At 42.3% G+C, this 23,030-nt stretch overlaps 1 protein-coding gene across 6 annotated transcripts; it reads right to left on the reverse strand.

Moving 5' to 3' along the window:
• Positions 1-1,806: 1,806 nt before the first annotated feature.
• Positions 1,807-22,891, reverse strand: LOC147903633 (adenine phosphoribosyltransferase). Of its 6 annotated transcripts, XM_087372828.1 has the most exons (5): positions 22,586-22,891; positions 21,927-22,219; positions 21,513-21,683; positions 14,957-15,004; positions 13,658-13,886 (listed from the first exon to the last, which is right to left on the reverse strand). In XM_087372828.1, the coding sequence occupies exons 1-3, from the start codon at positions 22,845-22,847 to the stop codon at positions 21,513-21,515; spliced, it is 726 nt and encodes a 241-aa protein (XP_087228954.1). In that variant the 5' UTR covers positions 22,848-22,891; the 3' UTR covers positions 13,658-13,886; positions 14,957-15,004. The 6 variants fall into 6 exon arrangements, with proteins under 6 accessions (XP_087228958.1, XP_087228954.1, XP_087228955.1 ...); XM_087372832.1 differs by lacking the exons at positions 13,658-13,886; positions 14,957-15,004 and adding an exon at positions 1,807-1,822; XM_087372829.1 differs by lacking the exon at positions 14,957-15,004.
• Between the last annotated feature and the right edge of the window lie 139 nt (positions 22,892-23,030).

Raw genomic sequence — 23,030 nt, forward strand, 5'->3', positions numbered from 1 at the left:
AACTGTAGTTAATGTAATCACAATAGACCTTTTCTAACACAAAGGTCCCAAAAATACTAGCACATATCTAACCTCCATAACACTCACAATTCAACTTTTGGACCTAAGGAGGACGTGCTTAGTTGACCACTCCACAAGTTTGCATGAGACGACATCTATGACAACCCTCCTCTCCAAATCCCCCTTCTATAACTAATGCAATCCATCTTACTCCTCCAATCTGCAACATGGTAGAGCACTATCATCTGATGGGGACCTTACCTTTGAAGGGGATGCAACTACCAAAACTTCAATGAACAACAGCATAGCAATCATGAAAGAAGACCCTTGGGAAAGCTGGAACTTCCAAAGCACAATGGTCAGGGAGTCCCAGTAGAGAAGTTCCTCCATCCCTTTGATGTTGCATATAGAGTTGGAGGAGATCAATTTGATGAGACCAAATCCACTTGGTTCCCTATTGTTGAGATATGGTGCCATGTGCACATGAATTAGAGGCAAAGGTATGTGCCAAGGAATGTATTAAAGTAGCCACAATAAAATATGGTGTGCATAGGGCCCAGTGTTGAGGTGGCAAGGCATGACCATGTGCCACCCTTCCATGTAAGAGGACCCATAAGGTGTGTTGTACATAATCCATGGTAGTAATATTATAAAATGTAAGGTGGCATGGCTCCTCCATATGCCACCTCTCCACCTACACTGCATTTAGTGAGATATGGCTCAAAGTCCATGGGAGAAGTAATATAAAATAGGTGGAGATGGATATTATATTGGGTTATTCCCTCCATATAGAATAGGCTCATGTGGGGGAGGTATAGATAGTCCAAGGATGCAAGTTAAATAATGGGGAAAGTAGGATGAGGTGGCAAGATTCCTTGTGCCAACCCTCCACTTGTCCTCCTAGAGGTTTGAACATATTATAAAATTGGGAGAGACCAAGGGAGTATCATAGACTTGAGATATGGGGCTTGATTTATGTGGAAAAATGAGGCAAAGGGTTGTCACACACAATTGAGAGTGCGTAACCACCTAGCCCACATGGGAGATTTTTCCACACACACCATACATGTGGGAGGATGCATTTATTGGGAGAGAGCCCCCCTCTTGGCTATAAAAGGAGGGGGCTATTCCTTGATGAGACATGCTCATTCTTGTAAAGCCACCTAGCTAGTACTTTGATTTCTCCCTTCTCTTCCTTTCAAAATAAAGCATGGTCCTCTTCCCTTGATGTCTCCATCTTTACATTCCTCCTCCCATCATGTACATGCTTCTCTTCCCCCTCTTCCTTTCCCCTTGTGTCATAGTGTCCCTCTTCATTCCCTCCCCTTCTAATTCCTTTTCCCCTCCCATGATAACATTTCGCCCTCACGTTCTCCTTTCCTTTATGGCCCTCGAGCATCGCCATGCTTAGCCTCTAGCCTCTGGTCCTGATTTCTTTTTCAGCTAATAGCGTGTGCATTCTTTCCGATGTACGAATACAATACACTGCCAGCCATGTTGCCTGAGAACTTGCGATATGTACAAGAAGAGCAGGGGAACATGACAACCAAGGGAAATATTGTGTGACATGGCTTGACCATCTTGAACATTGTTCTGGGGCAATCCTTCAAAGTCTTAATCTCCACCAGCCCAACAAGTTTTCTACAGGTAGACATAGGCATGCCACATGGGCAAGCGACAAACACACTCCTTCTGAATGGAACGACAATCCCACCAACAATAACCCCATGGCTACCCCAAAAAAAGAAACGTATGTACAACCAATGGATAGGAGAGGATGAGGCAGCTTTATTAGAGACCATGAGGGCACAGCCTGATGACCCTGCAAGGGTGATTGTAGAATCATTCGTCGAAAAACATTGCACAACCAAGTACAACATTAAAAGTGTTTGTAACAAAATATATAGGACTTGGAGTGCTGCCGCATTTGCAAAAACCCTGCCCGAGAGCAGTATGCAACCAGCATTGCCCTCTATTATACCAAACATTGAAAGCCCCTCGCAACTCCAAAAAAAGAGAAAAAGAGGAAGGAGCACAACAACAACAAATAAAGCACGTGACCATTACAATGCTAAAATCAAAGACACACCCGCATATGCATGCTCATGTTGTGGGTCACTAGTGTTTAAAACAAAGACAAGACCTCGAACAAGTGACGGTGAAATATTCAGGCACTAGGCGGGGTTGTGGAGGGAAAGCAAGAAAAAAGAGGGCCAATACTTTTGCTCTCTTTGCCACAAAAGCATTGGGAGAAAACAAGCTCCTAAATTCTGTAGTGAAACTTTTCAAAGCAAAGAAAACGGTTTAAAGTAATTTGTTTCAACAACTACAACAACAACACAAAGCCTGAGGATCATTACTGAGAGAAATGCCTTCTGTACCTACCATTTCAAAACACAGAGCACTAGTTCGAGGGAGGAGAGTCAACATGGCATGATAAATACATCACAAACAAGGACACAATCATTGAAAAAAAAAACATTTGACTCAAACTTCAACGAAATAACTAAAGACAGCAGCAGCAGCTATGAAGCTAGAAGCACAAGTATCGATACAACAACGACCACTACATAGTAAGAAAAATTTGACATCGGGAGGGAAATTCATGCAACAAAAGAACATTGCCACGCAGTGCAAAACTTCCAACAGCCAAATCATGTGATACCAAATGAAATGTACTACAAAATGTATTGCCAAGCAAACTCAGAGCAGCGTCGAATAGTGGATGACAATGATGCTGAAAAAAAGACTACGACCAAAAGAAAACCTGCACATATTCTTATCTGGGAATGCGGGGTCTGGAAAAACATTCATGGCAATGCTCATTATGCAAGCACTCCAACACCTATACTTCCACAGGGAGACAAGTGATAGTGAACTTCTAAGAGTGCTCCTACTAGTATACACAAGAAAGGCCGCAAGAGGTATACGAGGAAGCACAATACACGCAACACTGGACTTACCACTGATTTCAAACATGTACACATCGCTCTCTACAGAGAAGCTTCAAAACATATCCATCCAATACAAGAACGTGCAGTTGTTGCTTATTGACGAAATCTCCATGGTGGGAATAATCAAGGGACTTGTGCCAGGCATGCCCAATTAAAGATTCTTGGGTCTTCTCACAAAATTCGAGACAAACATCAATAATGGGCTCTTGTTGGACAACACACATATGCTATATCGAATTAAACAACCCTATGAGAGAACAACCAGGACCTTTCCTAGAACTCCTAAACAAAATACAGATCGAGGAACAAACGAACGATGACATCGCCATTTTAAACAACTAATAAAGAGAACTATTCCGAAGAAAAAAAATATGCCACACCTATTCTACATGAACAAATCCAAGGATGAACACAACGAATACGTGTACGAGACAATGCAAGGGGAGCCACACATCCTACAAGCTATCGACCACAAGCACAAAATGTGCAACAAGAAAATAGTAATTCCAGCAAACCCAAGAAAATTGGTGGGCTCCAAGCAGAACTTAAGCTAAAGCAAGGAATGATTATTGAAATATGCTCCGGGAACTTCGACATCATCAATAGGATAGTAAATGGAGGTGACAGGATATTCAAAGGCTCAGACATGGGCAAAAGAAAGAAAGTGATTTGGGTGGAGCTCAACGACAAAAAAGCAAGCCAAAAGGCACACCATGAATACCGATCGTTGTACAGTACGCAAACACCAAGCAAGTGGACACCGATTTTCCAAATAACTCGGGAGATCCAAATAGGGAACAACCACCTAAACAGTGCCTCAAGGACATTGTTTCCTATTCAACCAACGTCTGCAAGAACAATACACCACTCTTAAGGCTTGACAATGGATTTGCTGGCGTTCGACCCAAGTAACATTCGAACGCATGGACTAGTATACACTGCATTGTCAAGAGTGAGGGACCCAGCAAACCTTTACCTCGTCCAAGAGTTGTAGAAAAAGAACATCAAGGTGGACAACATTGTCTTACAAGAGACAAGATAGTTCAGGATGGAGTGTGCATAGAGTTTTGAAGATATGGAAACGTCCAACACACAACAACAAACACATACTCTTGTGAGCCTAAACACACGCTTCTTTGAAAGCCATAAAGAAGACATTTTGGGAACAACATTCCTTCTACAAGCCATCGTGTTATGTTTGCAAGAGACCCATGCAAAGACATCAACAGACATGCAACTAAGAGGGCTAACCCATATAGAAACAGAACCTACACTTGGGCTAGCAACATACTACTCAAACACGGTACATAAAACATACAGCCTCTCAGTTAGTAAAGATGGGGCAAAATGCATCCTCGCGATACTAGAGAGAGCAAAAAGAAAAATAGCAGCAATGAACATTTAAAGGCACCTAGGCTCAATAATCACAAAACTTTTGGACATGCTGGAAGAATTGGGACAAAGAATACATGAAAACACACAAGTTTACATTGTGGGAGACTTTAACATAGACTACAACACCCATTCCACTAGGATCGAAAGACTTATGTAGTTTATGCAAACAAAAAAAATGACTCAAATCATTCACATGCCAACCACAATCCACAGCAGCATGCTCAACCATATTTGTCCTCCTCCCCCTCCCTCCCTCCCTCCTCCCCCTCCCCTCTCCTCCCCTCCCCCTCCTCACTCCCTCCTTGCCCTTCCTCCTCGTCCCCCTCCCTCCCTCCCTCCTCCACGCCTACTCCTTCTACCCTCCCCCTCCCATGCCTGCTCCTCCTGCCCTACCCCTCCCTCCTCCTCCACTGTTGTTTTTCCTCCCCCCTCCCTCCTACTCCTCCCTCCTCCCTCCTTCCTCCTCCACACCTACTCCTCCTCACCCTCCACACCTGCTGGTCTGCCCCCCTTTCCTCCTCTTCAACTACTGGTCCTCCCTCCCCCATCCCTCCTCCTCCTCGCCCTCCCTCTTCCTGCATGCTGCTCCTTCAAGCCTACATCTCCACACCTTCTCCTTCTCTACACTCCTTTAGTCATGGCACCATTCGAGGACGTCCTTAACAAGTATCAAGTTCACTTAGAGTTGGAGGCTGAATATGCAAGGACACATAGTCTAGGATTGAGGGGAGCTCCCAAAATCCACAGTCTTCGTTCGCAAGCTTCGTTCGCAAGGAAAGAAGCATCTCGACCTTTGGGTAGATGGATCCTTGTATCTTTTAGATTGTGTCAACCAAAAGAGCCCTCCTTTCCATACAATGCATGAGCTAGTTCGGTTTGTTGGAAATGGACATGCGGGGTTGCTTGATTATTGCAATCGGTTAAACAATGCCTAGTCAATGGCTATGCAACCAAGCGAGATGCCCAGAGCCCAAGCAGAGATGCTAGCACATTTAGGAAATAGCACCATTGTTGCAATGCGTAACTCTATGCAGGATCTTCAAAGGGAGAACCAGGATCTTTATGATAAAGCCAATGCATTGGACTTGGAGCGAAATGCATTGGACTTGGAGCGACTTGGAGCGACATAAATTAGAAGAGTCACTCTGTAAGCTAGTTGAGTCCAAAAAAGGCTTGGAAAGATCTATATACAGTCAAGTATGATGAGCTATAGAGAAGGAACGAGAGAAGGCAGAAGAACGAGTGCAAAAGATGAAAGAAACACCTTTGGGATTGAAGGAGAGGAAACAAAGGTACTTGCATAACATGGATGCATTGGCACCCACTGGTGGTGCTAGAAAGAGGACAGTCTAGGCTACAAGGTTGGTTATCAAATGTTCCAATGAGATTACATTCTTTTGTGCTACACTGTTTGTGACTAAGTTTTTATTGTGTTCTTCTTTAGGAACTTCATGGAAGATGTGATGGGAAGAACGTACGAGGATGATATTGACTATTCATATGCTCTAGCTAGTTTATTGAAGTTAAGCGATGTCATTGGGATACTAAGGGACCCAAGACACAAGTGCCTACGTGTGCAAGTTGCTGAGGAGGAAATGAAGGACTTCAAGGATATTGTGGATGCAAAGGAGATGCTTGCAACTTGTGATACTGTTGGTGTAAGTCGTGAAGCTTACACATCTATTTTCAAAATTTTCAAGTCTGCTATTTTGGAAAAGTATAAGAAGTCTACAGTGCCCCTACCCACACCTTGGTCTGTGAGATGTGCACGGCGAGAAACAAACCAATGTGCAAGAGAAATGCTTGGAGGGTACCATTGCGTAAGGGGCACAATGACTTGGAAGAGTAAAAAGAAATCTGGCTTGCAAACCTTTGAGATGAATGCTTTCAACAATGTCTACTTAGATGTTGAGAAACTGCAACAAGCAATGGTTAAATTCTATGGCATGAGAGAAGATGGTAAGAGGAAATCCATTATAGCATTGCACTTTACTTAGTTCATTTCCTATAACATGTTTATCCTAATAATTTTTCTCTTTTATTGTACAGATTGCAATGGAAAGCTCATATTTGTCATCAAAATGAAGCTCAATTGGTGAAAGAACACAAGTTAGAGAGAGTCAGCATTTGCATTATGAATAAAGCCTTAGCCTTTGTTCAAGGGGATGAAGAAGTAGAGCAAGATTTCTCAGTGCAATCAGAGAAAGATATATGGTGGCTTGTAGCATTTGAGACTCCGAAAGAGTGCCATGAGACATTGAAGTGGGTTCTAGATAGAACAGAAATCCCATCGACCATCCGAAGAGAAGAGGAAGGGCAAACATTGATAGTTGATGGCCATGGAACCTTTCAAGTTGAATGGCATCTTGCTAGTGATTTGGAAACACTCAAGTGCTTGCATGGTTGTGATACAGGGGCAAATGCAATGAACACATGCCTTTACTGCATGTGTTTGCAACGTAAGCAAAAGGCTGGCTTACAATGGGAGAATGGAGTTCTATCTTGTAGCCAAACGCAAGCTCCGAATCGTGACAAGAAGGATCCAAAGTGGGATCCCATCTTGCCCATCCCACTTGAGAGAGTACACATATGTACTTTACATGCAGAACTATGCGTACTTGATACGTTGTTGTATTTGCATCTTGTTTATGCTTGGAAATTAATTCAGCAAGAAGTATCCGCACGATGCTTTGCAGAAGCTGAGAAGTTGTTGTCAGAGATGGAATTCCATGGAGGACATGTCAAACTTAAGGAGGATAAGAAAATGTCTGGGGCAACACAAAATCTTCCTGCAAAAGTGTCCATGGGTGGAGGGAAGGCAAGGAGATTCCTATCGAACCACAATCTTGACAAAGATAAACATACATTGTCTCAAAGTAGTTTGGGTTGGGAATACTGGAAAGCATTGTGTGAATGCATGACCAATAAGGCTTCTCATCCTCAAGTAGCAACTTTGAGAGCTAAAGTATGGACAAAGGTAGATGCATTGATAAAATTGCTTTGCCAAGTTCAAATCGATGAGATGTATTATGAAAGGTTCAGGATGGCTGTGAAAGAGTTTATGCAATTAATGGTGAAAGCATGGGGGGAGTCGCACATTATGCATTACATGGTAATCTTGGCAGCATCGTAATATTTAGCACTTGCTTTATAAACAGTTTTTGTTGCTGATTTGATTCTCATCCTATTTGCAACATATTCTTTATGCACACAGACCATGGTTTGTACAAAATTGGGGTCCTTTGTCAATTTTGAATACACAAGGCATGGAGAAGTCGCACTATAGAGCTAAGGTAGCCTACTTTAAGAACTCAAGGCATGGTGGTGGTGTCACTCATAGCAATGCATTGCATGAGATGTTCGACTGGTTTTTTAGATGTTTAATAGGAAGGACTTTGAAGTTTGAAAAGGCAAAGGAATCAGAACTTGCAAAAGCAGTTCAAATTGTATCAAAGAATAGAAGGCATAATGCTTGGAAAGCATCCATAGGGAGTCAAAAAGTCACACATTGGTTGCAAGCTAGAGTGAGAGAAGGCAGCAAATGGGTCCAACTACCAACAGAAGCTATGGTGTAATTGTATACAAATATGAAATAAATATATTGCTTATTTTGACCACAATTTGTGTACTCACTCTTTAATATCTTGGTTATTTTGACCACAATTTTTGTACTCACACAACGTTGGGGAAAGTGGGGACATGGTGAAGGAGGGGGGAGAGAAGGGAGGGGCGGGGCAAGGGGAGGGGTGGAGTGGTAGCAAGGGTGGGGGGAGGGGGGATGGGGGTATGGGGGAGGGCGACAGGTGTGGGTGGGGCAAGTACGGGGAGGGCAAGGGGGGGGAGGGTGACGAGGGTAGGGGGGTTGGAGGGGTTAGGGCAGGGGCAAGGGGCACGATGAAACCCTAAATGTAATTAAAAGGGATGTCAAAACATGATGGGCCCTTATAAAAAGATAAAAAAACCCTAACTCTCATTATTCAATGGCAAGAGTGAAGAACACTGCTAGACCCATTGGACGCCACCTCCACCCTTCCTCCTCTAGCTCCACCACCTCCATGGCATCCACGCACACAAACCTATTTGGGTTCGGTGGCGCCTCCCTCGACTCTCGTGAGCCCTCTCCCAACTCCCCCAAGTCCCGTGAGCCCACTCCCCAGTCTCTTGAGCGAGCCCACTCCCCAGCCCTAAGAGCATGAGCCTTCCCCTCAGCCTTCTCCCCAGCCTTCCCCTTAGCCTTCCCCTCAGCCTCAGCCTCAGCATGGCCCCCAACCTCAGCCTTCCCCTCAGCCTCAGCCTGACCCTCAGCCTTCCCCTCAACCTTCCCCTCAGCCTTCCCCTCGGCCTTCCCCTCCCCATGAGATCCCTCTCTCGCCGATCGAACAAAATGTGTTCAATAACCTCTTGGATATAGAGAGGCTTCCTGAGGGTCAACAGACTGCCAGGAAGAGCACCATCTTCCCTCTCTCAGAGATACAACCCATGGCAGAGATGACCCCTATGCCCATGATGAGGGTAAAGCAGACTCCGAGGAAGCCCCATCCCAAAGAAGGCCAAATCTCCAGACGTCAGCGAGAGGAGGACTCGGAAGAGGACCAACGCAGGCAGGAGTAGCAAAAGAAGTTCAAGGCAAACAGGAGGCCATGGGAAGGTGTTCGGGTACCTGTAAGGCCCCCACCAAGAGTCAGGAAGCCGTACCAAGCAAAACCAGGAGCACGGGCCCTGAGGGAGATCAGGCAAATGCAAAAGACCACCGACAACTTGATCCCGCATGCTCCCTTCCAACATGTGGTACAGGAGATCGCACAGGGATACAAGGATGATGTGCGCTTCAGCACAGGAGCTATGGGGGCACTCCAGGAGGTTGCAGAGCAAGTGACCACCGCTCTGTTCAAGGACACCAACTTGTGTGCCATCCATGCAAAGCACATCACGGTCATGGACAAGGACATGGCTCTGGCGAAGCGGCTATGGAGTGACCCAAGTTTGAAGCCTTAGATTCTCTTGCAGCCCACTCTTAGGACTTAGACCACCCCCTACCCTTGAAGGCACTATCTTGTATCTAAGGCCCAAGGGTTGATTTTTTTAAATAAAATATATCGACATTCTCTACACTCTCGCATTGTTGTATATTTTCCATTTCAATACTTGCAATAAATTATCATTTTAAGTTAAGTTTTGAATTCTGTCAAATCCTGAAGTAATTTTACTATCGCACAGAAGGGAAAAGTGTCCGGCACGTTGCCAGGACCCCAGAAAGCCCCCAAACCCGCCACGGCGTGAATTTGGGCATTCTGGTAAGTCCAGAATGCCCAAACTTTCCAGAATGCCCAAAATTCGTGTCGTGCGAGTTTTGGTCTTTTTGGGGTCCTGGCGACATGCCGGACACTTTTTCCTTCTGCGCGATGGTGAAATTCCGTTAAGATTTGACAAAAATAAACTCTTGATACCCAGAATTGGTGAAAATGATACTAAATTGGCTAGAAATTTATTAAATTAACACAATTAAAATGATGGAGAAAATATATCATCGACGACTTAAACAAAATACAATGGAATTCATGATGAGCAATGATAACTTAAAACAAATAATAAAGACATGTAGTCATGTATCCATTTAAATATATGTTTAAATATACAAAAGGCCTCACAGGCTATCTTTCTTCTTGGCTAGTTCGAGTACATCGAGAATAGGGGTCTCTGAATCCCCTAGTAGATTCCTAGATATAAATCTAGCCGCAACAGCATTAACATCCTCCTCTCCTACTACCAAAGACATAGCCGTTGCCATCAATGCCCTGCCATGAATGTTCGATCCAAAGGCATTGATAGTAGCCAGGCGGTGTAGCAAAATGACTTTGTCGGCATTCCGAGTAATGTTGGAGTATCCGATAGCACGCGACAATGTCTTGCACTTTAGTAGCTCCGAAGGACCTCGAAGAGAAAATTTGCCGTGAAAGACCACGATATGCTCTGTGACTTTGCCAAGGTAATGGGCCAAAGAATGATCTTGCCCAAATGTGCTGCGAACATTACCCCATCGAGATAAGAATTCATCAAGCTCGAATGCATCCTGCAACAATTCAACAAACATTAGAAGACCGACAAAACAAATTATACTAAAAGAACATCAAAATAAAAAATATTGTTTGAACTTACCACTATAGTGTCGTCGGCTTCTATCCCTTCCTCATTTGCAATGTTGATGAAACCAGGTGTTATGTGATCTTCCATTTGGGAGGCGGACGCTTTCTCTTGACCTGTGTTGGAGGTGGAAGCTTCTGCATGAGAGAGTTGTGCATCGTATACAGACATGTCTGCATCCCTCATTGAAACCAGCGTCATCAAGAGAAAGTCTTCCATTATCTGGTCTTCAATACCTAAAACCCTAGGATCTTTGACACTTATGTCAACATCGAACCCCGATAGGACTCCGAGTGCCTCATCCTCTCGTAGTCCAAAAAGAATCTCTATGTCATGGAGCAATACGTACTCTTCTCCATCGATGATGAGGGGGGACAAGGACCATAATTCTGAGTCTGGGTCAATGGTCTCCGATGCAGATTCTTGCTCTACTGGGGGCTCTTGAAGTAGGCTCAATGCTTGAGCTGCTTCCATCTCCTCTGTTGGATCATTAAGACTCTCTTCCATGTAGATGTCCGAGTCTAGTCTAGGGACGACCAGATCAGCAGTTCTAATAGAGAGGGTGCTAGACGATGAGGCTTCTTCCTCTAAATTTCCTTCTTGGAGAAGGAAGATGAATGTCATCTCCCATGAAAGAAATTTGGTGCCTGTATTTTCTGTGAATCTCCCATGAAAGAAATTTGGTGCCTGTATTTTCTGTGATCCCTTCGTCTAGGATGTCTTGAACTTTGACTGTCCTAAACCCTTCATCTGTAAGGTTGTCACAAAAGCGAGCCAAGTGCTTTACAAACTTGGGTTCCTCTATGAACAGATACTTTATGTAATCTATGGGAACCCATCTCTTTGAAGTGTGGTCAAGTGTATAGGCAAAATTGGAGAAATTATCTTGCATGTAAAGGATGAGATCTGAGAAGTCATCCTTGGCTCGCATATATGTGCCTAGCACATCTAAAGTCCTATCAAACACTAAAAATAGCTCTTCCTCACGATCTGCAAATGCAGTTCGTGAGATGAAGTCATGGAACGCAGTTCTAGCTAAATCCATGGCAAATAGCAGTTGATGCAAGGAGTAACTTTTGAGGACGGGAGTTTCTATGGCTCTCTAAATGTGAAAGTGAGAATGTGATGTAAAAAGGGCTCTTACCTCTTAATATATATCAAACCCTAAAAATTAAAATTAATCATAAAATCCCCAAATTTTTTGAAAAACATTTACCACCATGAATTGAAAGGAGAAAACATTAAAAGAAATGACATTTTAATTTAATTGTCCATCATCTTTTGAAGCAATAACTAGGATTTGACAGACAAAAAATTAAATGATGCAGTAGTCAAACACATTGTTAGCAATCTTCAAAGTTGCAAGAGGAATGAAATTGGCACTATGCATGCACTTCTCCACATGGTGGCTGATCTTACCACCATTTAAGGTAAAGTAGAAGGACTCTGACATGCCATCCTCCATGACCAATAGGTGTTCTCGCACATCCCTTAGAGTCCATTGCAATGTGACATTCACATTCTTGACATCTCCCTCTTCAACATCAATAGACAAACTTACCCCCATATTGTCTTCATCATTAGTCTAGGGGAAGCCACCGGCCATTTGTTTTCTTCTAGCGCCTGTACTGAAAAGCTAAATACAACATTTGGCATGACAAATGGTATCTAATAACCACATTGTCTTTACATGTGTGACATTGAAACACATCACCCTTTTGGTCACCTGACCTGGTTCCCCAATTCATCCCAAGTAAATCTTCAAGAGCATTTTCATCTACACGCTTGCTGGACCACATAGTTTTTGTTCTATGCATATGTATATTCTGAAATAAAGAAGCAAAAATGTGCAAAGGCATAAACCAAGATAACCTTGCCCATTTGGATCCAAATGTAAACTTCATGGCCATGCCCACATCCTTTGCAATCTTATCCTTGTACGATTGCAATGTCCTCGAGTCCACATTGCTGCAATCCATGTCTTGAAGTTGTGGTGGTACAATGGTTTGCAGACGGCCATAGGTTGATGATGTCGTTGGAGTGATGTATGTTGCATTATACCAATACACATTCTTCATTCGCAAGGAGGCCAACTTCTCCTCGGCATGCATTTGCTTACCTAGATCCTCATGAATCACAGTGAACTTTCCTATGAATGATTCAATTGGTTCCCACTCCTCGAGGTCCAAAGGGAAAACATTTGCCACCATGAATAAGAGCTCTTAGAAACCAAACACAAAATTTCCAAATGGACTCATTACACTTATAGGTGAAAAAGGTACATAGATAGAAAGGCTCACAGTGTGATGGTATCCTAGATTGATTGAATGATGGAGGAAGCCGCATACCCTTCCACTCATGCAAGATGTCACCTCTCTTGCTCTTAGGAAGCTTATGTGGACCTTTGGTTGATCCTTTTATTACTATCCAGTCATTTAAGCTGTAGGTGCAAGGGATCCACTCATCCAATGCATTCTGGTGTTGTGGAAGACACAAGAGGTCACAGCATTGCGTGGTCTTGTGGCCTTTCTCCTCACCATGCTTGCAGAGGTTGCAACAACAAGAATGGGACTCCTACACAAGGCAATGCAGCTCCAACAGAGGCACAAAAGAGGGAGAAGGAGAGGAATAGAGCAGCAGCAGCAGAGGCATAGGAGAGGGAAAAGGAGAGGGACAGAGTAGCAGCAACAGAGGCACAGGAGAGAGAGAAGGAGAGGGATAGAGCAACAGCAACAGAGGCACAGGAGAGGGAGAAGAGGAGAGATAGAGTAGCTCCAACAGAGACACAGGAGAGGGAGAGGGGAGAGAGAGAGAGAGAGAGGAGCTGCAGTAAGCAGGCCAGAGTAGGAGGGAGCAGAGAAAGAGGGGGGAGAGGGAAAATGCGTGGGATTTGGTTCAAATCTGAGTAATTTGGCAAGCTGGACCAGAACAGTGGGGGGTAGAGGTCCTAAAAAGAGGAAGGGGAGAATAAAAATTCACCACAAGGGCCCTACCATCCCATTGAAGGCAGTTTTGGGCTCATGTGGGGGAGGTGCACCTAGTAGGAGGGTCAAACATGGGTTAAGAGGGGGGGGGGGGTTTGGGTGGTCCCTAGTGTAAGGGGAGCAACCAATAGGGGCTCTCTGCAGGCCTGCCCACCCTCTACCTCAATATACCATTGCCCTACACCTTCTAGCACTGTCATTGGTACACCTCAAATCACTCTCTAATCCCTTGAAATTAGGAAACACTAATTGGAGGCCCTTTTGAGACCCCAGTTCTCCCCTAATGCTTGTTTTGAAATTGGCCTACTTTTATTTATATAACAAGATTTGGGAGAGGCTAAATTTTGAAAATGAAGTCAAGTTGTGTGTTTGTGCTATGGAACTTCTGACGGCATTGTCTCTTCCTGCAAAACTATCATGAAACATTTGCAGATGGAAACCACATTCTTGTGTTAGTTAAGTAATGAGATATACCTAATGACATAGTTGTAGGTGATCACCAACCGAGATTAAGTGCAAAACAAAGCACCTCTTCTGAATGTGGTTGTGTCTACACTAGCACAAGACGGAACTATACTATTTAAAAAAGAGCATGAAAAGAATGGATAGACCATATGCTACAAAATCATAGGAGAAGCACACATCAGTGATATGGTTTCTTCAAGTTGTATTAGCTCTGCTTTGACATTGTCGACTCAGCTAGAGCACGCCAGGAGTGTTAAGAAACCTCACAAAATTGACTGCGGGATAGATCAAGCTACCAATGAGTTTTTAAGTTGAAGAGGATCTCTATGTCAAGAGATTAATCATAAGCTACCAATATGATATTGGATTCCATGGGCGTTGGTAAGTGCTTTCAATCATGCACATGAAACTATTTAAAACTTTTTGGGGGTATTTTCCCTAAGTCAATATTACGCCAAGTTCTTTTCTCCATATTTCTATGTCAAGAAAAGAGTTGAGATCTCCCATGTCTTTCACATGAAACTCTAATGTGAGTAGTTGTCTAATTATAGAAAAAATTTGGTCATTTGTCCTTGCGATGATTAAATCATCCACGTAGATCACAACAAGAACTATGTCATTTTCCATATTTTTAATGTAAAGTGATGGATCTGAGAAGCTATTTGATTACAATAGTAAGCTTATTATTTGACCTCATAATCATCAAATCATCCACAAGGCCTACATCATTTTCCAATCTTTGTTATGTAAATTGATGGATGTGAATGAGATGGTTGAAAATACATATAGAGAAAATGATTGTGTATTCTAGCATTCCATGCCCATGGTGCATTATTTAATCCATACAAAAATTTAATAAACTACAAAATTTGTGCACTTGACCTTTCACAACATAACCTTCTAAAGCTTTGCATGTAAAATATCTTCATCCAAATAACCATTTAAAGATGGAATTTTCACATCCATTTGATGAATTGTCCAATCAAAATGAGAAGCCAATGCAAAAGTAGCTCTCACCATTTTCATCTTTGCATTTAGTGCAATGGATTCTTCATAATCTAGATTCTGTGACACAGAATTTAACAACGTAAGCTTCTACCTATTTCAAGTAGATTTCTTCATCTAGAAGACCATTTAAGAAAGCATTTTCACATCCATTTGATCTAGGAGCCAATCCAAATGTGATGCTAGAGCAAGTGTTTTTCTAGTTGTCAAATTCGCAATCAGCACAACCATTTTCTCACTTTATTCTTGTGCATAAACTATGGCAATAAGTCTATAATTATACTTGTTAACTATACCATCTTGATTCAATTTGTCTCTATGAACCCACTTGGATCTAATGGGATTTTTCTCTACAAGCAACTAATAAAGATCAAGTCTGATAGTGATGAGAGAGTTAAACTCTACATCCATGGCATGTTGCCCTTTGGGTACACAAATCGCTTCTTTGAAAGATGCACATTCGAAAATTTCATGACATTTTTCACGTTTGCATTAATTTTCCATTCATGAACATCATTCCAAGTTGCAAATAGTGTGTACATAATGTGATGATGGTTATCAAAAAAACATCCAATAGTAAGTTTCATATTACCAATAGTAATGGGGAGACAAATGGCGGCAATATCATCTATACCATCGGTCAAATCAACTATTACCACCACTAATAGTATTAATAACACTTATGTATGTCTTTTATTGATGGTATTATTGATTTCATTGCCAATAATTTTCCTTGGTTTTTCATGAGCTTCACGCTTACAAAAGGCTTGGTTTTTCATGAGCTTCACGCTTACAAAAGGCTTGTGAGAGTTGAAAGCACTCTTCATTCAACAAGACTATCGATTATAGTTCTCACACCTTGCGTGTTGGCGTAATATGGACCACAATTGAGTCATGAAAGGAATAGGGTGAGGGAGAGGTGCTCATTGTGGTTATGGGTGGAAGGACGTTAACATGCTACACTTTCTATGCTAGTTAGCAGGTAGTTTGAAAAAAAGTAGCTATGGCTAAATGGAAGAAATCAAATCATAATTTGGCAGAGATTACACATTAAGATTCTTTGTTTCAAGAGCTTTTCAATGATATATATAATGGTAAGAAAATTTTCATTGTGTGTCATGTTTGGATCTAGTTACCACATCCAAAAACTGTGCTAATTAGCATTGTCCATGGACATGCTTTTTTGTACACATGGGGATTATGGGACGATAGCGAGGTGGTGAGATTTCCAAGAATTTGTTGTATCCTTTTTATTGGATCTAAATCCTAGTGCAAATGCATGTACCACATTTTATATTCATATAAGGTGGTAGTAGTCTCTGAAGAAAGTGTATTGATACGTGTCAATTCTTTTGGGCTTTTTATTTGAAAAGATATAATTTTGGAGACGAAAAATAGGAAAGAGGCAAAAAATAATGTGAGTGATAGTTCCAACATCACATCTCCCATTATTATAACACAATTTCAAACTCATATAATACAACCTTACACAAGTTAGTTCCAAAAATCTCCCATTATCCTAACTCAATTTCAGACTCATATCATACAACCTTGCACAAGTAAAGTGAGGTTACTCAAGCCCATTTAGTAGCATTGGTTCAAGCACATTGTAATTGAGAAATCAAGAAACATTTGTATCTCTACACAGCATAGAACCACATTTACTACCGAGAGTGAAAATAGAGCATGAGGCAACCAATAGTTATAGAGATTAATTAGATATAAGACTTGGATATGGATCAACACATTATGGATCCATTGAGTATGGTTGATAACATAGAGATGCAAGATGCATGTCTATGCTTAATAACATAGACATGTCTGATAACATTGAGTATGGTTGATAACATAAACATGCAAGATGCACCGAATTGAATAACATGATGCGGTGTAGGTTTCAAACCTCGTACTTATAATGCTATATCGAAAACTATACTAAACAAATTATATACCATGTAAAAAGAATATATCAACCGAAGTATTTTTCATCTCTTGTTTAACACGAGATGCACAAATGTTTCTAATGGATGAAAATCACGTTTTAGTGCAAATCGTCAATTCCGAGCATTTTAAACCTTTTTCGGACCTCAGAGCATCGTATTCGGTGTCTCTTGGGTCGATTAGGAGGTTTTGGCCCACTCCGAATGCGCTGTCGATGTAAAAATCATCACAGAAAATCATCTTTTGAAGATCACATATGTCAGACATAATAAAAGAAAAAGATTTTGAATGACTTATTTTATCTTTTTACATGGTTTTTGATATTTTTCCAACGTTATGTTGGTCCTCTTCTGATTGATCGAGAGCCTATTTTTCTAAATCTAAAAGGCCCCAAAATGAGCTCCCTTTTTTCCTAATGATGTAACACTTGATGGAACCTTCATTAAATTGAGAAGCCCAAGAAAACATTAAACCAACTTCCACTGTTGAGGTATGGGTTGATGGTTCAAATGGGCTCCTCTTGGGTCAAAGAAACAAATCAGATGAGGAGCTATTTACATGGCTATCTGTGCACATGTCCCGACATTGCCCTTGTACCGCTTGTCAACATACCGTTTGTGTTGTAATAGGCTAGGACAACCTATTAAACAAAACCATTGCATAGTCTCATATTTTCAAGATCCAATCTTTTCACCGAGTATGATCTCTTTGTTCGTGATTAGTGTCACAAAAGTAGCATCACACACTATTGCATATAAAGTAGGTAAAATTACGCACAAATTGAACTAAATAAAGTCTCTCTTTTTACAGTTCAAATTTGAGAATTTAAACACTTACACAATATCACTATGGAAAAAAAGCATGCAAAAAAGGGACGTAAATGTAATAGTATTTTCATACGCAATTTTGAAATGCCAATATATACACGATTCTACAAAACACAATACATAGTCCTTCTGGTTTGCTAATAAAGTCAAAGGAATTGAAAAGTTAGTCAATTTCAATACAATGATATTCCAAAAAAAAGGAAACTTTTGGTATACCACACAACCAAAAATTATACATACAATCTCTCACTCTGTGAGTGCATCCTCTTTTATATGAACACCAATTATGTCATTATGATTAAGCTCATTGTCTTAATTGAATGACAAAGTGGATAATCCATCCTCCTCATTACTATCAACAAGAATATTCGCATCATCCTTATTAAGAGCTAATGCTCCTTCCATTTGTAATCGTGTGCATCAAGAGGAGGAGCCAACAAGATGTGTGGCATAGGATGGAACTTTCTCAAAGAGGATGCCTTTTCTTTTTCCTTAAGCATCCATTATTTATAAGTTGAAAACCATTAACAAGTATGTAAGATCAAGAATACCCAATCGTGGCTACTTTTTGGTAGCTCTTCTTGCACTGATCTTTTTTGGACATGCAAATAATTCATGACCATATTTTCCTTTTAATGGACTAGCAGTTGTAGTCCTAACAATGGAAGTCACTTGCCCTTGCATGGAATTTTGATTTTCTACCACTTTTGCGATCCAAAATGGAGGTCCTCTTTAGCAAGAGTTGCAATGATGGAACCTACCCACATTTCACTAAGCTCTTCTTGTATTTGGCAAGATCATCTTGCACCGAGGTACATCTCTCATGCAGGGACGTTGATTAAAGCTTCTATCTAAGGTGGTAGAACTTGTACACGATCCTGAAGGTGTACAAGATGTTGGCTATACAAAAGGATTACACAAAGTAAAAGTATTACTCCTGGACTGATTAAGAATGAGGGCTTGTTCTTCAAAGAAAGTATTTCATAACACTCCAATGTCCCTCCTCCTAAAGTATGTTTTTGCCTTCTTAATCAAACTTCTCTTCTCAAACATGCACCTTGTTTTTGCCTTCTTAATCAGACTTCTCTTCTCAAACATGCACCTTTAATAGCCAACTACCCTTCTATTGCTACCAGTCAACATGCTCTTATTGTTGGGTTTCAGGCTACGCTGCCCTTTTTATCTTAATGGCTACCTCAAACATCAACAGACACAAATTGGACTAAGAGAGAAGCAATGGGGGGACTCAGTGATGGGCTCACTATTGGCTGAGAGATTTGCCAATGGTTTGTGACAACATACAATGATTGAACAGCAGAGATGCTAAAGGCGATGAAGGGATTGTGGCAAACTTGTCGTCATATTCTTGACGATGGAGGTGGAGATGTGGATAATGATATTGCTTTAGCTACTTTCAGCCCACGGAAAGCTACTTCTTTGTCATATCCATGGTGATTATCCATCCATAGGATTTGATCCTGATAGAGATTCAAAAGGAAGAATGCTAGGAGAGATACAGAATGCAGCCCAAAATAGTACTATGATAGAGGGATTGGGGGAGAGCAAAGCGGAAGAGGGGTAGGGGGGGTGGGGGAGGGACTGAGAGAGAGAGAGAGGGGTGCAGTCTCTAAGTGGGCATCAATACCCATGACGAATACAAGCAAAGCCATAATCCGATACATATAGGGACATCCCTAGACTCATGGGGCAGTGATAACACTGTGATGGTCACCCGTAATTCAAGCCTAAGGTGGGGGTCAATGATGCAAGAGGTTGTGGTGACACAAAGCCAGTGATGGGGCACTGATGGGTGTCGGTGTGTGTGGTCCGTTGTGGTCTCCTAGATATGGTCCTCCTACGAACAACTGCCACTATCACTCTTGTCAACCATGCCCCCGAGCTGGGAAGAATGGAAGGAAGGTCCTCTAATCTATGCCTCAACCCGCTGGCGGGTCGACCGTGTCTCTTGCTCTAGTCCTCGAATCCCTGAGCCCTAATGGTTAGTATTGTTAGCCTGAAAGAACTCAATGATCAAGAGTAGTCTGGTTGTACACCCTGATCGCACCTATGTGTCCTGAGCAAACGTTCCATGTGTCAATAGGCCTCATGGATAAAGGCCGCCAAGCATCTTTGATCTGGGTATGACAAGAGACTAGACGGGTCCGAAGCCGTCCTTGAAAAGACAGCCAAAGCGACCTCTGATCTCATAGTATACCGGGCATCAAAGCAAAATGCTCCCTGCCACGATCTCCTAATGGTCACATAAGTGTAGATGTGACTCTCCACCTGTCCACTATCAATACGAACGTGGAACTATCCAATCGATATCCTCAAGAAGCAAGGGAGATGGATCCGTGTGTATTCGGGTGAATCGATGAATCGGTTTGCTGAAATCCGCAAGCAATGGTCTCTGTAGAAGATGAGCTTCACCGGGAGCTCGTGGGGTGCCAACTAGGCCAGAAAGAGAGACAAAGAAAGAAAGAAAGAAAGAAAGAAAGTATATTAATGTCCATGGGAGACCAACAGGTCTATGGGACAGCAAAAAACCCATCTAGTACATCTGCTTAGGGGAGGGGCCATAGCAACTCCCAAGGAGTGAGAAACTCCGTTATTTAGAGTATCTATATAGTATCTGAAAGCATAATCGGCCATACATCAGTTTAAGACTGAAAGTCTTTTGGTTTTGATTTTAACCTCTTTGATAATTGTTATACCTTCACGGCATACTGTCCATTTTTCTTCTTTCCTAGCAGTCTTGGCGTTGGCTAATTCTGTTGCCTTATTCTTCAATTGGGCTCGTGTGAGTTCCTCGGCTATCCATACCTTGGTCCCTTTCAGCTTGGCAGATTGTCGGATAAGTTCGATCCATCAATTGAGTGTCGTATATTAATTGTTCAATCATCACCCTCTTCGTCAACCTTCAATTCAATGTCGGGCATGGCTACTTTGACATGTGCTAAAGTCTCATTGAAAGAATCCTCCTCTTTGTACCAATCTTCAGGGAGCCTCCCCTATTCTAATCTTCAGTACACAGGTATAAGGAAGCTGGAGAACTGTGTAGATTGGAGAGAGAGAGAGAGAGAGAGAGAGATTTTAGGAACTGTGGGTAGTGGAACGTGCACAGGTATAAGGAAGCAGGAGATCTGTGTAGGTTGAGAAGTGCAGAAGAAATGTGAAACCAAATGTGAGGTACAATGCATGTGAGGGCTGACTTATATTGCCCCCTCATTGCTCCAGTGCCACACCTGCTAAACCCCTGCTAACTTGGAGGAACAGAACTTGAGATAGCAACAAGAGTTGAAAGTCAAATATAAAAGGAGGCATTTGGAGCCTCATAAGGCAGCCCACGCAAGGCTGCCCTTAAGATCTGAGAAGTCTTTCTAGTAAAGGACACTCCCCTAGACTCGCCTCCCAAAAACTGGGAGGCTTCAAGTCTGCCAAGCTGCGATTGGTATAACTTGCACCACAGGATAGAGGCCTACCACAGGTACATGCCACGTTGCTTTGAAGAAATTTGGCATGTCCCGTTCAGGTTAAAGGCTTCTTTGCAAACAAGAATGCCTAGGACTCCTCTAGCTGTTAGAGGTGTTAGAGGTGCATCAACTGTCTCTGACTCAGAAGCTCTCCACTCACACCTTCAACACAGGAAAAAATTTCGATATGGAGGTAAACGTGTTACAAAATGTGGACTTGAAATTACTGCTATCAGTTCTCTCTCAACTTCCCTTTGCTGGTATTGATCTTCCTGAGCTGACTTTTACAAGAGCCATCATGAGTTGAATGACTGACGAGCAACATACCTAAAGCTCAGAGGACGTCTGTGACTTGGAAGGCCCATAGTTTTGTAACATCTCCTTGGCAACTTGCACAAGACCTTGAAAGTCGGCTGCTCCTAATTGCAAAGCATCCCTTAGAATATCTCCACTGACTATCTCCGTCTGCATGGCCAGCACAAAATCTTGAAGTGCTCCCTGAGAAAGTAGAAAGCATGTTAGACAATCTCCAGATCCAAATTCGATCAAAACATATAACAGAGATTATCAAACAGCTTTCCAACTTTGTTCAAGATGCTTAACCGGAATTCATTTCCCCAGCCCATTGAAAATAAGTGTGGCATTAGGATACTTCATTGCACTTTTCGTTTGGCCAGAAAGCAAGAATATTTTGTATCTTTGTTTGTTTTTCTGTACAACGTTGCAGGTCGTTGCACTCACCGGGTGATCAAACACGTTCAGCAACTTTTCAACAGCTGACTTTGCAATTAGAAATATTCGGCCATAATTGGTCGAAATCCATCTCAGTCGATCCAAATCAGAAGGCAATTGCAACAACTCTCCAACCGAAGATTGAACCTCGTTGATCAGCCTCAAGATGTCTAAGATTTGTGAAGGGTCCAAACTTCTCCATGAATAATTGACGAGGTAATCCCAGCCCATGGACCCGGCGTTCTTCCAGAACAAAATGACATTATCAAAAGAAGCAACGATACCCCTGATTCGTTCAGCACCTGCAAGATTGTTTGGCAGAGTCAATACATTTCAGCCAATGCTTAGAAGTTGCTCAGGGAAATGTCTAGGAAATTTTGGTCCCAAAATGCCTTTAAAAATTTATGATTATACATAAAACTGCTTTATAGAAAGTTTCAGTTCTCGAACTCCAGAATTTCAAAGAACGAATGAATAATAAATTGACCATGATGGCGAGATATTCTTTAGCACTAACAAAATACGTAAAGCTGCTTTATAGGAAGTTTCAGTTCTCTCACTCCAAACGAGAAATTTCAGAGAGCTAGTGAATGATAAATTAACCACGATGGCAGGATATTATTTCAGATAGCTAGCAGATGAGCGGAACTGACAAAAAAAAAGCGCACCTTGAGTATCACTACGCAGCAATCTGTGATTAATGATTCGATGAAGCAGAGAGCGGAGCAGAGAGCGGGCGGTCTGCCAATTGAGAAAGATGGAGCCGGGTTGTGGACGCCGATGCTGGTGCTGCTGGTGCTGGGACGAAGCCGCAGAGGCGAGGGGAGTTGAGGAGAGGGAGCAAGCGAGCAGGAGGAAGAAGAACAGTAGAGTTGGCGCCATTGCCAGGGTGATCGTGGAAGGTCTAGTGCAGAAGGTGGGGGGCGCCATAGCCAATCTCGAGGTCGATCTCCATGTTGAAGATGGAGAGAAGCCATAGCTTAATAAGGCGCCATAGCCCTCATAAAGGGTCCCGTGCTCCACACTCCTTGCCACCCTGGATTCCCACCTGGCTTCCACGTCCTCACTCACGCATTCGACCTTCCGCTCGGCCTGTGATGAGCGCGCGATCTT

This window comes from Dipteris shenzhenensis, chromosome 3 (assembly GCF_047967505.1).
Source record: "Dipteris shenzhenensis isolate YYH24624 ecotype China chromosome 3, Dip_SZ_1.0, whole genome shotgun sequence".
Taxonomy (NCBI): Eukaryota; Viridiplantae; Streptophyta; class Polypodiopsida; order Gleicheniales; family Dipteridaceae; genus Dipteris; species Dipteris shenzhenensis.